This window comes from Schistocerca americana, chromosome 5, assembly GCF_021461395.2.
Source record: "Schistocerca americana isolate TAMUIC-IGC-003095 chromosome 5, iqSchAmer2.1, whole genome shotgun sequence".
NCBI lineage: Eukaryota > Metazoa > Arthropoda > Insecta > Orthoptera > Acrididae > Schistocerca > Schistocerca americana.
The window spans coordinates 97,309,493-97,330,318 of NC_060123.1; the positions used below are offsets into that span (position 1 = coordinate 97,309,493).

Consider the following 20,826-nt stretch of genomic DNA (forward strand, 5'->3'; position numbering starts at 1 on the left):
CGCTGGTGACCTCGATGTTGAGCGCCCCACAAACAAACATCAAAATCGTAACCTTCGGGTGGAATACGCTTTCGCGAAGTTATGCTTCTAGTCAATAAAGTCTTATCGGCGTGGCTTAATACTGATCTAAGAGAATTTACAGAAGAAATGCAGAAAGGAAACTTCATTAATCTCAGATGCTTCTTACAGAATCTATTTTGGTCAGTAAATCCAAATCTGTCAATCCTTCGTGCTCCTATCAAGGAGACAGGTGTTAAGTGCAGCACTGTGTCACACTTTGTTCTTGTAATAATTATCAGTAGCCATAAGGCCCAATGGACATCGGAAGTACCCAATTTTCACATTTCCTCACTCCGTGTCACGTTTATTGAAAGACCAGAAAGCGTAAAAAACACACGCATCTGATAGTTTCGTATTGTGAATGTTGGAACGCACCGAAATTGAATTTCGCCAACGACTTTTGCTGCGCATGCGCAGTGCGTAACAGTACAGTTCCGACAAAGTTCAACGCAGATGGAATAAGATGTTACAATTGTAATGCCTCCCCCCCCCCCACCCACCCCCCACCCCCCACCCCCATGAGCCATGGACCTTGCCGTTGGTGGGGAGGCTTGCGTGCCTCAACGATACAGATAGCCGTACCGTACGTGCAACGTGCAACCACAACGGAGGGGTATCTGTTGAGAGGCCAGACAAACGTGTGGTTCCTGAAGAGGGGCAGCAGCCTTTTCAGCAGTTGCAGGGGCAACAGTCTGGATGATTGTCTGATCTGGCCTTGTAACACTAACCAAAACGGCCTTGCTGTGCTGGTACTGCGAACGGCTGAAAGCAAGGGGAAACTACAGCCGCAATTTTTCCCGAGGGCATGCAGCTTTACTGTATGGTTAAATGATGATGGCCTCTTCTTTGGTAAAATATTACGGAGGTAAAATAGTCCCCCATTCGGATCTCCCGGCGGGGACTACTCAAGACGACGTCGTTATCAGGAGAAAGAAAACTGGCTTTCTACGGATCGGAGTGTGGAATGTCAGATCCCTTAATCGGGCAGGTAGGTTAGAAAATTTAAAAAGGGAAATGGATAGGTTAAAGTTAGATATAGTGGGAATTAGTGAAGTTCGGTGGCAGGAGGAACAAGACTTCTGGTCAGCTGAATACAGGGTTATAAATACAAAATCAAATAGGGGTAATGCAGGAGTATGTTTAATAACGAATAAAAAAATAGGAGTGCGGGTAAGCTACTACAAACAGCATAGTGAACGTATTATAGTGGCCAAGATAGACACGAAGCCCATGCCTGCTACAGTAGTACAAGTTCATATGCCAACTAGCTCTGCAGATGACGAAGAAATTGAAGAAATGTATGATGAGATAAAAGAAATTATTCAGGTAGTGAAGGGAGACGAAAATTTAATAGTCATGGGTGACTGGAATGCGAGAGTAGGAAAAGGGAGAGAAGAAAACATAGTAGGTGAATATGGATTGCGGCAAAGAAATGAAAGAGGAAGCCGTCTGTTAGAATTTTGCACAGAGCATAACTTAATCATAGCTAACACTTGGTTCAAGAATCATAAAAGAAGATTGTATACATGGAAGAATCCTGGAGATACTAAAAGGTATCGGATAGATTATATAATGGTAAGACAGAGATTTAGGAACCAGGTTTTAAATTGTAGGACATTTTCAGGGGCAGATGTGGACTCTGACCACAATCTATTGGTTATGAACTGTAGATTAAAACTGAAGAAATTGCAAAAAGGTGGGAATTTAAGGAGATGCGATCTGGATAAACTGAAAGAACCAGAGGTTGTAGAGAGTTTCAGGGACAGCATAAGGGAACAATTGACAGGAATGGGGGAAAGAAATACAGTAGAAGACGAATGGGTAGCTCTGAGGGATGAAGTAGTGAAGGCAGCAGAGGATCAAGTAGGCAAAAAGACGAGGGCTAGTAGAAATCCTTGGGTAACAGAAGAGATACTGAATTTAATTGATGAAAGGAGAAAATACAAAAATGCAGTAGACGAGGCAGGCAAAAAGGAATACAAACGTCTCAAAAATGAGATCGACAGGAAGTGCAAAATGGCTAAGCAGCCATGGCTACAGGACAGATGTAAGGATGTAGAGGCTTATCTCACTAGGGATAAGATAGATACAGCCTACAGGAAAATTAAAGAAACCTTTGGAGAAAAGAGAACCACTTGTATGAATATCAAGAGCTCAGATGGAAACCCAGATCTAAGCAAAGAGGGGAATGCAGAAAGGTGGAAGGAGTATATTGAGGGCCTATACAAGGGCGATGTACCTGAGGACAATATTATGGAAATGGAAGAGGATGTAGATGAAGATGAAATGGGAGATACGATACTGCGTGAAGAGTTTGACAGAGTACTGAAAGACCTGAGTCGAAACAAGAAGCCGACCTCAGGGAAGATCAGTTTGGATTCCGTAGAAATGTTGGAACACGTGAGGCAATACTGACTTTACGACTTATCTTAGGAGAAAGATTAAGGAAAGGCAAACCTACGTTTCTAGCATTTGCAGACTTAGAGAAAGCTTTTGACAATGTTGACTGGAAAACTCTCTTTCAAATTCTAAAGGTGGCAGCGGTAAAATACAGGGAGCGAAAGGCTATTTACGGTTTGTACAGAAACCAGATGGCAGTTTTAAGAGTCGAGGGGCATGAAAGGGAAGCAGTGGTTGGGAAGGGAGTGAGACAAGGTTGTAGCCTCTCCCCGATGTTATTCAATCTGTATATTGAGCAAGCAGTAAAGGAAACAAAAGAAAAATTTGGAGTAGGTATTAAAATCCATGGAGAAGAAATAAAAACTTTGAGGTTCGCCGATGACATTGTAATTCTGTCAGAGACAGCAAAGGACTTGGAAGAGCAGTTGAACGGAATGGACAGTGTCTTGAAAGGAGGATATAAGATGAACATCAACAAAAGCAAAACGAGGATAATGGAATGTAGTCAAATTAAATCGGGTGATGCTGAGGGAATTAGATTAGGAAATGAGACACTTAAAGTAGTAAAGGAGTTTTGCTATTTGGGGAGCAAAATAACTGATGATGGTCGAAGTAGAGAGGATGTAAAATGTAGACTGGCAATGGCAAGGAAAGCGTTTCTGAAGAAGAGAAATTTGTTAACATCGAGTATAGATTTAAGTGTCAGGATGTCGTTTCTTAAAGTATTTGTATGGAGTGTAGCCATATATGGAAGTGAAACATGGACAATAAATAGTTTGGACAAGAAGGGAATAGAAGCTTTCGAAATGTGGTGCTACAGAAGAATGTTGAAGATTAGTTGGGTAGATCACGTAACTAATGAGGAGGTATTGAATAGGATTGGGGAGAAGAGAAGTTTGTGGCACAACTTGACTAGAAGAAGGGATCGGTTGATAGGACATGTCCTGAGGCATCAAGGGATCACAAATTTAGCGTCGGAGGGCAGCGTGGAGGGTAAAAATCGTAGAGGGAGACCAAGAGATGAATACACTAAGCAGATTCAGAAGGATGTAGGTTGCAGTAGGTACTGGGAGATGAAGGAGCTTGCACGGGATATATTAGCATGGAGAGCTGCAACAAACCAGTCTCAGGACTGAAGACCACAACAACAACAACAACAATTGTAATGGCCTTTCACACCTTCCGGACCGACTCAAAATTCAAGTTTGTTAATTGTTTGTCTCCGTAGCTGAGAATGGTTGGAATCCGGGTTCGAATTTTGCTCCGTAAACAGTGCGAAGGCACAAAACACTATAAAGATATTTCTAGGCTTTGTCATCAACACGGCACCAGTGAAAGAAACAGAAGTAACCTCCCACACACTGAGGAAAGTCGTAGTCATACACATCTAAGAACCTTTAGAACAACGACAGTAACTGCCAGCAAAAGAAGTATAATAGATATTAACACAAGATGCTAACACAGTAATGGCAATTTTTTGTCAACACCCGTGTTATGTACGTGTTTCCAAAAAAAAAAAAAAAAAAAAAAAAAAAAAAAAAAAAAAAAAAAAAAAAATTCCACATGTTTTAAGCTATGGCTGCGGATGTTTAGACTCTGGGAAAACAAGAAACGGAAAATAATAGAGCAGTGGAGATATCAATGTAGAGAAGACTCGCCAAGACATCCTGGACAGGAACAAAAATCAATATACAAGTTGTAAAAGAGATCAGAAATTACCACTCTAGGTGGCGCAGACGGTAACAGAGAAGGGTGGTCGCATCCTCAGTGGATGGTGAATGATGATGGTTATCAGTATTGTGGTAACGAATAAGCTGAGTGTCAACTACATGTAAAATGTGTCAATGGCCAGTGAAACACTTCCCAAACAAGTAAACCTTCACTTAATTTGATTCTGAGATGGTTTCTAAACGTATGTCACAGAAGTAAAGGGCAGCAAAAATACTTGACAATGTCTGCTCTGTGTAATTATGTGCAACTCGCGCTACAATTACTAAACCCGTATTTTCCACCCCCTGTATAAATTCTTAAATAATGCAATGTTTACGGATGTCGAGGCGAGATGATAGTTTCCATTTGTTCGTACAATATGACGCAACAGTCTGGCTGGAGTCCAGGCCACGGCACACACACACACACACACACACACACACACATTGTCACCAGCGAGTCGCCATACCTTCGGAATGCAGAACAGCTGGTCTGGTGCGGTGTAGATCCGACAAGTCGCTGGTATGAAACTTCCTGCCAGATTAAAATTATGTGCCGGACCGAGACTCGAACTCGGGACCGTGCTTGGGTAGCTCAGTTGGTAGAGTACTTGCCAGCGGAAGGCAAAGGTCCCGAGTTCGAGTCTCGGTCCAGCACACAGTTTTAATCCGCCAGGAAGTTTCATATCAGCGCACACTCCGCTGCAGAGTGGAAATCTCATTCAAGTCGCTGGTAGTCCGATAGCGTTCCAGATGTGTTCCATCAGGTTCGGATCAGGCGAATTTATAGTGGCCAAGACAATCAACCTGAGGTCACTGTCATGCTCTGTGCACGGTTCCGGCATTTCGACACGAACAGTTTGTAACCTTCCCCCTCTATAATCAGCTATACGAAAATGACTGTAATCTCCTGACCCTAATTATATTAAAAAATAAAGAGAATCGTTTCCGAAATAGTAACTCATTAGCAGTGAAAAGTGTTTAACTAGGTTTATTTTTCAAGTGATTTACTTCAATCTTTCTTACGCAAATTTTAAACAATCATTCTACGAATATATTACTGCAAATCACACATGGTGAAGACAGTGAAAAGTACCACGAAACTTCTAGTATCCCACAGCAATACAATGAAGTTATTTCAATACTAGCCTGAACAAATGTTTTAAGTGTGGTTACTAAATAGTAAACGTACGTAACCAATAGAAAACTTCGCGAAGTAGTAAAGAGAAACACTAGCTATTGTCTGAATTTACTAAAATAGGTATAATAATTTGATAACTTGGAAAGACGTGCAAATAATTTTTGCTGAACTCGTTAAACAGTGAAGCCTCACTATTACAGTCAAAACTGCGTTACCTCAAATTAACGTTCACCTACACAGGTTAATCTCATTAACTTGCCAAATAAAACATACAGCATTTCACTCTTAAATAATTTGAAAATATTTGCATTAAATAAAACAAACAGGATTCAGTACGAAACACAGATTACCAAGACCATCAGAAAACACTTCCGCAAAATAAAAATGGCTCTGAGCACTATGCGACTTAACTTCTGAGGTCATCAGTCGCCTAGAACTTAGAACTAATTAAACCGAACTAACCTAAGGACATCACACACGTCCATGCCCGAGGCAGGGTTCGAACCTGCGACCGTAGCGGTCGCTCGGCTCCAGACTGTAGCGCCCAGAACCGCACGGCCACTCCGGCCGGCTCTTCCGCAAAATAATTATGGTGTGCAAAGTCTAGATAATTGTAGTTAGTTATGATCTTTGCTTTATCGGCGTTACTTTGCTTAAATTTACTTTACTGTTAACTTTCACTCCAAACTGTAACCATACGTACTACCTCTGTTTGTCAAATAGAATAAACTCAGTGACTCACTGAGGCATCATCAATTTTCAATTAAAGTAAAACTGGCGTACACTTTTGAATAACTTCTTTCTTTAAAATATTGACGGAACTCGGTTATATTAAAATAGGAAGAGTACAAGATCCTAATATAGCCTGAAAACAAAGGATAAAGACAACACTGGGGAACTAGAATTTTGCATGAGTAACACTGTTATTTAAATTCGTAAGACTCACAGAAATTCCCTGGGTATGCCTTACCAAAGTCTAAACTAATATGTTGTAAACAGTCTTACAGACTGTCGAAGCCTCTGAGACGGTGGTGTTAGTATGGTCGGTAATGCTCCGTTAGCTGCAGTTATTACGAGAGCACTCTGATTAGTTTCAGACGATTACGGGGCAGATCTTGATCTGATGTGAAGCTCAGTTAATCTGCCCACATACGTCGCTCTTCCCGTGCCTCGCTAATTGCGTTTTGGCCTCATATGAGCCAGCTTCTCGTCTCGCACGAGATACACTCTGCGTCCTGGTTTCTTATTGCTTGCCTGACGACACGGATTCAGTGCAGTAATTATTTACATTCAGTTACAAAGGTTGCTACACCTCATTTTATTAAACGTTTTTCAATTAAGAAAAACATATGTTGGCTTTCATTACAGATGTTACTTGCAGGCGTGGAGCACGTGAAGAAATAGATGGTGAGAATAGTAAAATTTCTGAAGTTGCTTGCATCATTCCATTGTTAGTTGCAAGAGTTTTCGACGGAAATGAATGAAGAGTATGCACTGCCAATACCTCTGGAACCGCAATAGATACTGAAGGCGGCTTTCACAGGTATGAATGTGTGGAAGGATCTCACGAAAGAAGATACTATTAGACATTCTAAACTGTGTGGAAATATTGGTCTCTACACAAATTTATTTATTTATTATTTTTATTCTTTTTTTTGTAAATGGACAACTGAAATTATTACATATGCAAACAATAACATGAGAATTCACAACAATAATGGCGTTTGTTTCATCGCAATACGTCAGCTATATCCCGAGAAATTGGATCGCGAAGTTGACGCCTGAAATGAACGGATTGCGGCGCTAATGCACTTTCCGCGATGTAAGCGTGACCCACACGTTGTTCGTAATTGCGACGTGATTGATGTACGTATTCTTACTTTCAGTGCTATCACGAAGGCCGAAAATAATAATAGGGACTCCTGCCACAAACACTGATATGTACATGACGTTTTCCCTCGTGCATCTTGTATTTATCTACATACAGGCTACGGAATATTGCCGGCCGGTCTACGCTGCCCCGTTACACTGTCCACGCCAATCCTTCACCTCTGGAGTTGTGTACAGGAACAGGCCGCTGTGTGTGGGAACAGCTCACTGTGTGGAAGTACGTACAGGTCCATGGCACCGGTGTACTGTACACTTTAATTGGTGTCACTGTTGCAATCATATTAATTTACCTGTCCATCTCTTCTAGGCATTCGACATGGTATTCACAAATTAGCAAATGGTTGATATGATATTACTGTACTGTCACGAAAATGGCACACATGTGGCACAAGTGCATGCTCGGCGATATCCTAATAGACGTCACCCGACCCGCCCTACCTTCTTGAATACTGTTAGAAGGATTCACGCGACAGTGTAGTTTTCTCCAAGAAAACGGATCCAGAGCAGAGGCGTAACATAAGAAGCAGCAGTGGTAGCTTCTCTGGTGGCCACTGCAGTAAACCCTCAAGCAAGTATTCATGAAATGGAAGACAGATGGGAATCCTGCAAACAAACGTGATCTATATTCTGCACGGGCATAAATACCACCCGTATCATGCGGTGCTGCATCGAGCCCTCTATGGCAACTAAGTTCGCAGTCTCTTGGAATACTGTCAGTGGGTTCTACGTCAAGGGCATTACTTTACGCGTAGGGAAAAGTTTACCAATGAGGGCATGTTTACAGACCACGGGAATATCAATTTACACAATGTGCACTACTGGTCACCAGAAAACCCACACTGGATTTGCTGGGTTGAACATCAGCGAAGTGTCAACACGATGGATGCCCCGTGCATAATGTCATGGTGGCACAACCGGAGCTAAACCAACAATTCCCACATGTCCCCGGACTTCCTCTGGGGACATGTGAAAGATGTGGTGTGTCAGCAAGTCCCAACGACAACGGCCAAAATGAAAGCCCCTATTACCGCTGCATGCGTTGCAACAACACCACAAACACTTACAGCCGTGAGTGGATCCATGATGGAGTGTGCACAGCGGTGTTACCGAGGAAATGGCGATCTCTTTGAACATATGTTGTAGCATTTCGGCTGAGAGACATGTGGTTGCACACCGTATATGTCTGTTCGTTTTGCTGGTGCTGCTGTACGTGTCTGTATGCATTGCACCATCTGCAACGGTTCAGTTGTGTCGCAGTCATTAAAGATGTTCAGTGACAAGTCCCGTAAATGGCATGTGCCATTGTGTAATTGATGTACAAGTACGTGCAGGTAGCATTTATCTCTCTGTGCGAGCCTTTGACAGCCGTTAACTTTGTTTACTGTGGCTGGTGGTTATCGGCATTTCGTTACTGTGATGTCCATTGTAGTACTGTCAAAAAGTTCAATAAAATACATACGAGTAAACCGTGTCCTTGTTTTCATTGTGGGTGGCTGGATATCCGTATGTTGCCCAGCCACGTGCTAACGGTGTACATAGCAACACGAAACTACAGCATTTCTCACATCGTAGTTACGAGCAACGTGCGGGTCATGCTTGCATCGTGGGAAATGCATATAGCAGCGCGTTTCGTTCATTTCACGCGTCAACTTATCGTTCCAATTTCTCGGGATGTAACTGACGTGTTGCGATGCAACTAATATCATTATAATTGTGATTTCTCATGTTATTGATTGCGTATTAAACTATATGGTGTGTCCATTTACAAAAAAAGTTTGTGTTGAAACCAATACTTGCACGCGGTTTAGAATGTCTCATGGCATCTACTTTCGTGAACCCCTACCATACACTCACAACTGTGAAAGCCGTTTGTCAATATCTATTGTGCTTCCGGACACATTGACGGCGAAAAGTCTAGGTGGAACTCCCTGCATATTACTGGAAAGTACACTGATTAAGTCAATGGGCATGCCTGGGACGATTTTTCGGTTTAAAACCAGCTGTTGTTGAAATTATAAAGCACAGAGGAGTGCTGGAACGGAAATTAGAACACCGAGAATGGCGTGAAGACCCTACATTTTACGTAGACTTGACTGCACTCTGCCAAATGTCCAAATGTGTGTGAAATCTTATGAGACTTATCTGCTAAGGTCGTCAGTCCCTAAGCTTACACACTACTTAACCTAAATTATCCTAAGGCCAAACACACACACCCATGCCCGAGGGAGGACCCGAACCTCCGCCGGGACCAGCCGCACACTCCATGACTGCACTCTGCCCACCGCAAGACAAAGGTGAGAAACAACCTATTTCTGATTTGACTGGGACGCATGTAAGAAGAAAGTTGCGTTGAAGAAGGGACAAATTCTAAAAAACACAGTCCAGTTCCCTAAGCCCACTGGCGTTAAAGAAAACGCGATGTTTGAGGAATTCATTGTGGCTTTAAAAGAATTACAAAGATAGTTTCGTAAACGTTTAGAGGACACTGTCAATTGTACACATGTTTTCGAGACCGTTTGCCATTTCAGTTGAAAACGCCCCTGTGCTTTTGCAGATCTAACTCAATGACCTGTAAGATAATTCCCATTTCAGTGGCAAACCCTTTTACGCTAAAACTGTCCAAGACATCTATATTTCTTTTCTCAGGTAGAGATTCCACGTCTCCATATTAAAGCTGCAAACGTGATAAAGTATGTCGACCAACATAGGTGTGTGATAAAGCGTTCTTTAAGATTATGAAACTGAGTTAAGTCATGAATAATTGGCATTCTAAGTGCGAAAATCTGTGAAAATAACTGCATCTGTCCGTGTACCGACAGTCTGTTTCGGATAAAACTTATATTGTTTCAGCGCGCCATAAATAAATAAGACTGTTTTTTTTATCTCTGTTGTCGAGAATCGTTGCTCGGTCTAAACATGGTGCGCAATAACGGACTGTCGTATCAAATCGGCTGGTGACACACAGACGCACACACATACACACACACACAACCAGTCATACCAAGAAAGCTTCTTACATCACAACTTTGAGATTGGAGATTGATTTTACTATTTTCAAGAGGAAAACTAAAGTTAATCACTATTGTCGCAGAAGACTTAAATACGTCTATCGAGTGATGTGGTGCAATGATTAAGATAGTGACATAAGTGTATGCCGCCATCTATTGTTGAATTTAGTCAGATAGTATCATAGTACTATTTGGAATACTATTCAAATACCAGATGGAAAGTTTCGATGTTCACTATTACAGTTTTATGAAAAATGGGCTCGACACAATTAACTGAATTTTCAGAGCTTGGGGTAATCTTTAGTGGCTGCATTTTGTTTGTGTACGTAGCGATAGCTCACAATGTCGAGAGACTTCAGCAGTAGGATGGGCATTCCTTGTTCCCAAGCAGAAATATTCCCAGCAATTTCGTCTGCCGATGTATTGTTCAATTTTTACTGCGAAAGCCATAGCCATTCCAGAGGATTTCAAATTTATCTGTCATTTGGGGCTCCAAAACTACTTACACAGTCAGACTGAGAAGGCATATTGAAATCTGTCGAAAACCCGAAGAGGGGCAATACAACGTATGTACAAACAATGGGGCTTATACGAGAGTCGTAGAATAGGAGAAGAGGGACGAGAATATCCCGCCAGCTCATGTAGGACTGGTTTAAAATAACGAGATGGACCAGCTGACGAAGGAGGCCAGTGTTTATGGCCCTGCGCCGAACGCCAGTATACCGTCCTATGATTCCAAGTTACGGATAAGGAAACCGGCCGAGGAAGACCGGGCACAGGATTGGCGCAGTTCGGGCTGCCATAAATGTCAATACTACGCTGCCATCCAACCAGTAAATAGAGACACGTCGTTGTTTCGAAATTTGCAGGCGAGCGGAAAGCTGGTATGCAAGCATACAGACCGTGGTTCAACTCCTTCCTTGTTACATCACAAATCCATCAAGGATAACCCTTTCTGCGAATGCCAGAAAAAAGATGTAAACCGCTTGATAGCGCCTTTCTTAGCAATCACACACAACCGCTCGCTTGACGAAAGGCCTGTTCCTAAAGACTGGAAAGTAGCACAGGTCACACCAATATTCAAGATAGGAAATAGGAGTAACCACTGAATTACAGACCCATATCACTGACCTCAATTTGCAGTAGGATTTTGGAGCATATACTGTACTCGAACATTATGAATCACCTTGAAGAAAATGACTTACTGATGCATAACCACCACGGATTCAGAAAATATCGTTCTTGTGCACCACAGCTAGCTCTTTATTCCCATGAATTGGTTCAAATGGCTCCGAGCACTATGGGACTTAACAGCTGAGGTCATCAGTCCCCTAGAACTTATAATTACTTAAACCTAACTAACCTAAGGACATCACACACATCCATGCCCGAGACAAGATTCGAACCTGCGATCGTAGCGGTCGCGTGGTTCCAGACTGAAGCTCCTAGAACCGCTCGGCCACTCCGGCCGGCTCCCATGAAATAATGAGTGCTGTTGACAAGGGATCTCAGATCGATTCCATATTCCTAGATTTCCAGAAGGCTTTGATACCGTGACTCACAAGCAGCTATTAATCAAATTGTGTGCATACGGAGTATCGTCTCAGTTGCGTGACTGGATTCGTGATTTCCTCTCAAAGAGGACACAGCTCGTAGTGATAGACGGTAAATCAACGAGCAGAACAGAAGTGATATCTGGCGTTCCGCAAGGTAGTGTCATAGGCCCTCTGCTGTTCCTGATTTACATAAACGATCTAGATGATAATCTGAGCAGCTTCCTTAGACTGTTTGCAGATGACGCTGTAATTTACCATCTAGTGAAATCATCAGACAATCAATTCCAATTGTAAAATGATCTAGAGAGAATTTCTGTATAGTGCGAACAGTGGCAATTGGCACTAAACAAAGAAAAGTGCGAGGTCATCCACATGGGTACTAAAAGAAATCCGATAAATTTGTATAAGATAAATCGCAGAGATCTAAGGGCTATCAATTCCACTAAGTACCTAGGAATTACAATTACGAGCAACTTAAATTGGAAAGACCACATAGATAATATTGTTGGGAAGGCGAAACAAAGACTGCGCTTTGTTGGCAGAACATTTGATGCGACAAACCCACTAAAGAGACAACCTACATAACACTTGTCCGTCCTCTGCTGGAATATTGCTGTGTGGTGTGGGATCCTTACCAGTTGGGACTGACGGAGGACATTGAAAAACTGCAAAGAAGGGCAGCTCGTTTCTTGTTATCGCGCAATAGCGGTGAGAGAGTCACTGATACGATACGCGAGTTGGGGTGGCAGTTACTGAAACAAAATCGGTTTTCTTTGCGGCGAGATCTATCTGCGAAATTTCAATCACAAATTTTCTCTTCCAAATGCGAAAATATTTTGTTGACACCCACCTACGTAGGGAGAAATGATCATCTTAATAAAATAAGAGAAATCAGAGCTCGAACGGAAAGATTTAGGTGTTCCTTTTTCCCACGCGCCATTCGAGAGTGGAATGATATAGAAGTAGTATGAAAATGGTTCGATGAACCCTCTGCCAGGCACTTAAGTGTGAATTTCAGAGTAACCATGTAGATGTAGATGTAGATGATGTTTTCTTGCAGTTTCTTCCGAACACAGTCAAAACCTCTTACTGCAAAACCTCGTGAAAATGAAAGCGAATGCATCGGTTGTACTTGTTATGAAAATGCCCAAATATACGAAGCCCTTGTTACTTCACACGACACATAACTAGAGTTTGTGAAATATGGTGTACTGTTAGGCCTTACATTATTCACTTTAATCTCCAGTTGGACACTTCCCGGTTCTTTGAGTTCTTTTCAATATTCTAATCTGTCTGCAGTTGGTATTTTATCAAGATCGTTTAGTTACATGTATTGTGCGTGTGTTGATACTGTAAATTAATCTTAAATAATTGTTTAAACTCTTTATATGGTTACTGCTATGCATAGATTTTTTAAATCTGTACCAGGCCTTTGAGAGCAGGTTTCAATAAAACCGAAAATTAAAAAGGGCACATTGGTCTCTCGATTGGCAGTAGTGGGGTTCAAATCACCATCGGGCTATCATAGTTAGGGTTTTCTGTGAATTTCCTAACAAGCGACTGGGGTAAATGCTAGGCTGGTCTCTTTGAAAGGAATGTGGCTGATTTTCATTATCCTAGTCGATTCCAGGTTTCTAATGACATCTTGATCAGTGGGAAATTAAACCACCATCTTCTTTCCTTCAAATAAGTCTCCCACAAACTGCATCAGTCTCGCAAGTTGAATTCAAAATTTTATTGAGTAATTCGATGTGATCTTAAAATTTGTCTCTTAATCCGGTGAGTTTGTGTAATTTTCCGTTCAGACAAGTTAACAGTACAAATTACAGAAAAATAGAGTATTTCCGTCCTTACTATACTGCAAATTAACAGACTAAACGAACTGTTTATGATAAACAATGGTCTGCAATCGATTACCTGAAATAACCATTACAATTTCTTTTACAAAGGTAATTACTTTCAATGGTCTGCAATCGATTACCTGAAATAACCATTACAATTTCTTTTACAAAGGTAATTACTTTCAGTTCACTGATATCTTCGTTATTAAGAGCCGAAATGCATGTTCCGAAAATATACCTCTCATATTGCAGCCGCTCAGCAAATGACCTAATAATTGAATAAACTAATCAACATATAAAAGCTACACACAAAACATGTGCACTTTGAAAGCGCATAAAATGAAACTTTCTAGAAACATAAATGGTTGCGAGCTATCTTGAAACATGGAAGATTGAATACAACGGCAGATCGCGTAAGGGCCTCGTAACTATTTGCTTGCAGACGAGTCGCAAAAATTAAAGAAGATAACAGTAAGAGTGCATGTTTATCCTTGCACGCCTCGTGCGTGACAACTTGTTTTTCTGTGGGAACCTGTTGTCAGGTGGAATTCTGAGTAACAGGTGTGAGGCAGAATTACTGCTAGTGATAAGAGCAAAAAAGTGAATATTAATTAACAGCCCGCAGTCAAAGGAGAGTAAATCAGTGTAGCGGTAGGAAAGTGGTGGTGTACTTCAGATGTAGAGAAGAGTTATTCTTTAAAACATGAGAGATCAATACAAAGCTAGATTTATAGGGACGAAATGCATCGAGAACATATTATAATCCGTGGATTTCCAAAACTGAAATTCCTGAATCATTTTCTGTTCTTTACTTTCTGTCTGAAATTTTTTTTATAGTATTTATTCCGAGGAGATGTGTAACAACCAGTAAATCACGTTAAATTAATCACAGTGGTTTGAAGTAACTTACGAACTTAACAAGAGTCCTGTAGCCTCGTTTTTGTCTGCACGCTCAGAGCCTGATCCTTCGAAGCAAAGAGTAGGACAACCTGTGTCATATCTTTTGGATATCCCGAATAAAAATGTGTTACAATGAGGAACCATTTCTAGGAATTTACGACAGGGAACGTCCCGTATCGTAACTGGATTACACACTCCTCACTAACCAGTAAATTCGGCTGCATACCCGCAAACGTACGAGTTAATTGTGACCTTTATGCTTCGCCATACAGAAAAGCGAGCAAATTCAGTTTCATTTTGAAGACAGCCATAAAATGTAAATGATACTAACAGCAAGAGTACTCACAGGTGTGTTGTAATATCTCAGAACTGTTCCGCCTTTCTCAGCGAAACTAATACGATTTTCGCCCACCTCAGCTCAGACTCGAGCTACCTTCTTGCTGAAACGAATTCCGATTTTTCACAATCACGAGGCAGATAGATAAAAAAGAGTGCCAGATTCTAACGTTTATCTTTTACACAATATTTCAACGCGTAGTTTTACTATCATGTTTTATCACTCCACAATAGTATTGGTTGTTGACGGAAAACTGGATAATATTATGGTCTAGATCCAACACAACCCACCAGTTTTAGGCTTTTTTTATTCCTTTCGGCGTGAGTTGTCTTCTTACTCGCGTTTTCTGGAATTCCGAGCATATTTACACATCGTATGAGTCGACGTCTTTTATTATTTTGCAGTTTTCATTTTAATACCTATTTTCATTGATAACCTGGCAAATATTTTTGTTGTCCCACTCCTAATACCGTTCCACAAGCTCTTCAATATGATACTCGAATCGATGTCCCAGCTGAACGCGTTTCTACGTTGCACACATTTACGGCTTTACACAAAGGTAATTCATAACAATCGCTCGCATGCGCCTGCAGTAGAACGATGACGTCAGAGGCAAAGAAAGTTCTGTGCGACAAACACGTACAGACATGATCTGTCCACAGTGGATTGGGCCATTGTTTACGTATTATTAGTTTCGTAGTTATTAGCTTTTGATATCAGACGCTATTTTGTAACACAAGAAACTCGACCGCCAAATATTGTAAAGAGCGTGTAGACGTTTTCGCGGCGAGAATGATGAAGAATGATAAGCAAGCGACAGATGTGCGTAACGTCGCATCACCTCACCAATTTCACGTACGCGGAATCAAATAATTACCGTTTCGTAAGATTCTCGTCACTCAGCCAGCTGATATGACGATGGAATTAGAAATGAAGTACGACAGACTAATAAAATCGGCTCCCTGTTTCCTGGGAGAAATGAGTAATTCTAAAACTTGGTGGGCTCACATACGAACAACTCATTGCAACAGCTGCATTATCAAGCTTGACTGTTGCCTCAAGGCCGTGTTAGAGATAGGCAAAAACTAGAATTTCAAGGTATTTCCATCTTGAAACACAAAAGAAATCGAATGTGCTTCGGGGATTGGGACTTTCATCTAGTACAGAAGTCTGCGTCCTTTTTTGCTTAATTTAGTCATCCACACCCATTCCTAGCATTTTTTTTGTACTAGCAGACACTGCCAGAGATGAAAGAAATTTTAAGTGGCGGATAAAAGTCTTAGGATCGACAACAGATTGTACCTCAGACCTTTGTATCCGAAGTGGGGCTGATGGTCACTTTCTTCCCTACATTTTATTCAATAAATAATACTTGTTACACGCTCATATCACGGTAACAGGAATAAAATCCTTTCATAAATTTTGTAAACTGTAAAACATCTATATTTAATAATGCAGTCTTCTTTTGAAAACCAATTTACTTGCCCTTATCGCTACGTAAACACAATTATTACTGGATTACTTATTTCGGCCACATGTATTGCCATCCTAGATCCATAAAATCTGAGGATGGCAATACATGTTGCCGAAACAAGTAATCCAGTGATTATGTTTATATAGCGATCTTGGCCAATAAATTGGTTTCCAAAAGAAGACTACAACACCAAATTACTGATCGTCTCCTGTGCTGACTAATTATGTCAGGTAACGGTAATTTACATTTTAGTCTTCAGTACACACATTCTGTAAGAAACATAATGCACCACTGACTGAGCGATTTGGAGACCGGTTTATGTGCAACGCTTTAAAATGTACGCTGGGTGAGATCAAGGGACGAATGTGTTCAGCAGGTTCAGACGGATGTAGGCTGGAGTACGTACGAAGCGGTGAAGACGCTTGCACAGAACAGACTGCCATAGAAAGCTTTATCTAATCGGCATTCAGACGCAAGACCGTAACAACAACAACAAGCACTGCATGTGCAGACATTGTTTCACGCAAATGTTTAGCTGCTTGCAAAATAGTAACTCATTTATGATTATTGCGAAGCTGTGTATCATAATAGCCTGTTCGACGGCATTTTGTGCTTCCCTAGTCTTCGGATCCGTTGACTTCGAACATCGATTGTACACGGACGCGTAATTCTACAGTTGAAATGACCATGATAAGTGGTAGAACATACACATCTCCATGTTTTGAAATCATTTTAATCGGTTTAAGCGGTTTGAGATGGGCCGGCCGGCAGAACGTGAGAATTTACAGTTGCTTTAGACATCGACATAAGACAGCAAATCGACAAAGCTGTTACGCTCGTCCGCGAATACGTGTATGGTTTTATTCTTTCTTTCGGTTTTCAGAAAAGGACGATTGGCCCTTTTCTAGTAGAATGTTCTTTCCTGCGGAGCATTTGGAGTACTAACGAGTGACATGACGCAGCGGTAGGAAACATTCGCGAGAACATTATTCAGGTTTTCGTCAGGCCCTCCAGATTAGGATTTCCCCGCGGTTTTCCAAATTCGCTTAAAGCAAATACCCGGGCAGTTCCTCTGGAAAGGCCACGGCCGGTTTCTCTTCCTATGCTTCGCTAATCAAAGCTGGTGATTCGTTCGCACTGACCCTGTCGTCAAGGCGACATTAAACTTTAACCCGTCTGCCTTTCGATTTGCAGCAATGCTCTTGCCGTGGTGAGACCATAAGGCCCTACTTGCCGCCGCGAGCGACTGCCAGAGCTGGGGAACCATTTGTCGCGCTCTCAGTTGCTAGCGGTCAGCGCATGCTCGGCGACAGCCGCTTCGTGCATCCCTCGCCGACACGTGTATGGATCGCGGGTATACTCTTTCGACGAGAGTGAACTCCTCATTTAAATAACCAGAGCGTGTTTCATTTGGTGAGCCAAAACGCTGTCGTACGAATACCGAAATGCTGACTCTCGTTCAGGCGTTTCACATATTTTCAACGTTTCATCAGGGTCATTTCAGAGCGAACTGTGTCTAATGTTGTCTTTAGTTCGGAAAATTGTTTGCTACAGCTATCCATGACAATGTGCTCCGTGCAAGTTCTCTGCACACTCTTCCTTCCGTTAGCGAGATGCTTCGGGATGTGTCCTATCCCTCCCTTCACTCAAGTCGTGCTACAAATTTCTTTTCGTCTCATTTAGATTCACTACCTCTTCATTAGTTACCTGTTCTACCCATATAACCTTCAACGTTCTTCTGTAGCATCACATTTCAGAAGTTCCCAAACTCTTATCTGTACTATTTGTCGCCCACGTTTCAGTTTCTGTTAATTTTACATCCAAAGCGTTAATTTCAGAAACGGGTTGCTAACTATTAAATTTACATTACATGTGAAAATATATTTCTTTTCAGAAACGATTTTCTTGCTATTGCCAGCCTGTATTTTATATCCTCTTTACTTTGGTCATTGTCGATTATTTTGCTGCTCATGTGGCAAAACACGTGTACTGCTTTTAGTGTTTCATTTCCTACTCTAATCCCCTCAGTATCGCCTTGTTTAATTCTACTACATCCCATTACCCCTGTTTCCATTTCGCTGATGTTCGCCTTACAACCTCTTTTCGAGAGACTATCCATTCCTTTCAACTCGTTCGTCGTTTAAGACGGAATTACGCTGTCATCAGCAAGTCTTATGGATTGTACTCGGCCGCTCTGAACTTGAGCACCCTTTATTGCACCCCTAGTATACAGGCTGAATAAAATTGTGGATAGGTTACATCCCCGTCTTTCTCCCTTCTCAACTAGTTACTCGTTTTGGTGTCTTTTGACTCTTGTAGCTGCACTCTGATTTCTGTCAAGTCGTAGATAATCCTTCGGTAGCTGTATTTTATCGCTGATACCTTCAGTATTTCAAAGACTTCATGCCACTCAACATTGTCAAAGCCATTGTGTAAAGAATGGTCAGAATATAATACAGGTCCACGCCATAGCATTGTTTGCATATTACAGACGCGTTAGTTGTGCAATGATCGCCATACAAGTTAAGAAAGGCTAAAAACTGTAGGAATCTTTAACTCATTTGATTTATGGGGAAAAAAACTTTTTGATTGAAGTTGAGTACTTTTTACGAAGCCGAGACAAACCTTTTCTAAATATACAGTTAACGACCTTGTAAGGCAGGAGAAATTCTCCCTAGAAAATAATGGAGAAAATCACGAATGAAAGGTAAGAGCGAGTTATCCCCGAGTGGGCACTTGAAGTGCACCAGCTGCCCTTAGCATGCGTGTGCCTACCTTCAGAGTCTGGAGTAGCCTTGGTGTTCTTCATGGCTTTCAGCGTGCTACTGCCTCAGAAACAGATGATGCGACAGTATAAGGAGCAAAACTTATCAGCTGAAGCACTCGGCCATAATTCACAGCGACCTGGAGCCCTGTCACGTATCACAAAGCACTATTTGTGCAGTTGTATGTCCTCAGACGAGACAAATATGTGCGTCACCAGAAGTCTAAAAGTTGGCATTCCGCTGCAGTTACTTCACTATCGTTACCTCTCAGCTGTTCCGTTTGTACATGGACGCCGCCAGGATTTTGTAAATATTATTTGGCAGTATCTTCACTCTTTTCCCAAACGAATTAAAATGCAGTATTCGACGCTCATAAACTCCTCTACGATATACAACGTACGTTGTCGGTTACATGACGTTTATTCACGAATACATTACAGTTGTCACGGTTGGATTGACTGTTCCGAGGATATCACGAAAAAGACATTTCACAATAGAAGATTTTTCTTGTAGTAAAACTTGAAGACATGATATATCGCCGTTCCACAAGTGAACTATCTTTATGCCCTGATACATAATGCAAAATGATGATCGCTAGGAGCCTTCAAATGTAAATATCACTAAAGCACCCATATTGTCCAAATCTTCCGCAAAACGACATTAAAATGAAACAGTCTGCTCGAGAAACAAATAACTATTCCTCAAATCAAGGTAAGTAATACTACAAAAGTAGCGAAAAAACATAGGGGTTGTTCAGGCTAGGCGGTAGTTTGAGACACTCTCATGAACACTCGCCAGTCGATACGCATATAGGGAAATCAGATCGCATTCAGAGTAAAGACGGTTCGACTGTAAAAATTTTATCAGTAGATTGTCAAAGTATTCGTAACAGAATTTACTGCCTTCCAGGAAAGTTCTCAATCTCAGGTTATTCTTGGGACTGAGAGCTGGCTAAAATCCGAAGTAAAAAGCTCTGAGATATTTAGCGAGTCTTGGAATGTTTATTGGGAAGACAGAGTAGACGCCGTTGGAGGGGAAGTGTTAATTGCAATCGACAAAAATATTGTCTCTACTGAGGTTGAAATTGAGTTTGATAGTGAAGTTATCTGGTCGCGCATAACAGGTGTAGTTGAAAACAAATTAATTGGATGTTTTTACCGACCACCCGACACCGCTGTGACAGTTCTAGAGTCATTCAAAGAAAGTCTATCCATGCAATACTAGTCGGCTGTGACTTTAACCCACCGAGACTGGGACGTGTATGGATTCATTGCTGGGGGTACAGACAGACAGTCTTGTGAAGCACTTTTGGACACGTTTTCCGAAAACTGTCTTGAGCAGCTAGTTCGGCAGCCCACACCCAATGGAAGTATCTTGGACCTTGTAATTACAAACAGACCAGACGTCATCGATGACATTAGTATAGAGACAGGGATTAGTGATCATGATGCCATCATAGCGACTATGGCTACGAAAGCTAATAAAGCAGTCAAGGGAGCTAGGAGAGTGTTTCTGCTAGAAAGGGCAGATGAACAATTGTTAGCATCCCACTTAGACAATGAACAGCAATCATTACTTGCAGTAAGATGGACGTAGAGGAATTACGAGCGGATTTTAAACAAATTGTAAATCGTGCTCTGGACAATTATGTGCCTATTAAGTAGATTAATGACGGAAAAGACCCACCGTGGTTTAATAACGAAATTCGGAAAACGCTAAGGTAGCAAAGGCTGTTGTACTCTTTG

At 41.5% G+C, this 20,826-nt stretch overlaps 1 protein-coding gene across 1 annotated transcript in view; it reads right to left on the reverse strand.

The window, feature by feature from the left end:
* Positions 1-19,133, reverse strand: part of LOC124615923 (synaptic vesicle glycoprotein 2B-like) — a 252,280-nt gene extending 233,147 nt beyond the window's left edge. Inside the window, exon 1 of the mRNA XM_047144107.1 lies at positions 19,092-19,133. Within this exon, the coding sequence (XP_047000063.1) occupies positions 19,092-19,125 (34 nt within the window). The 5' untranslated portion in view covers positions 19,126-19,133. The remainder of the gene's footprint in view (positions 1-19,091) is intronic.
* Positions 19,134-20,826: the final 1,693 nt, after the last annotated feature.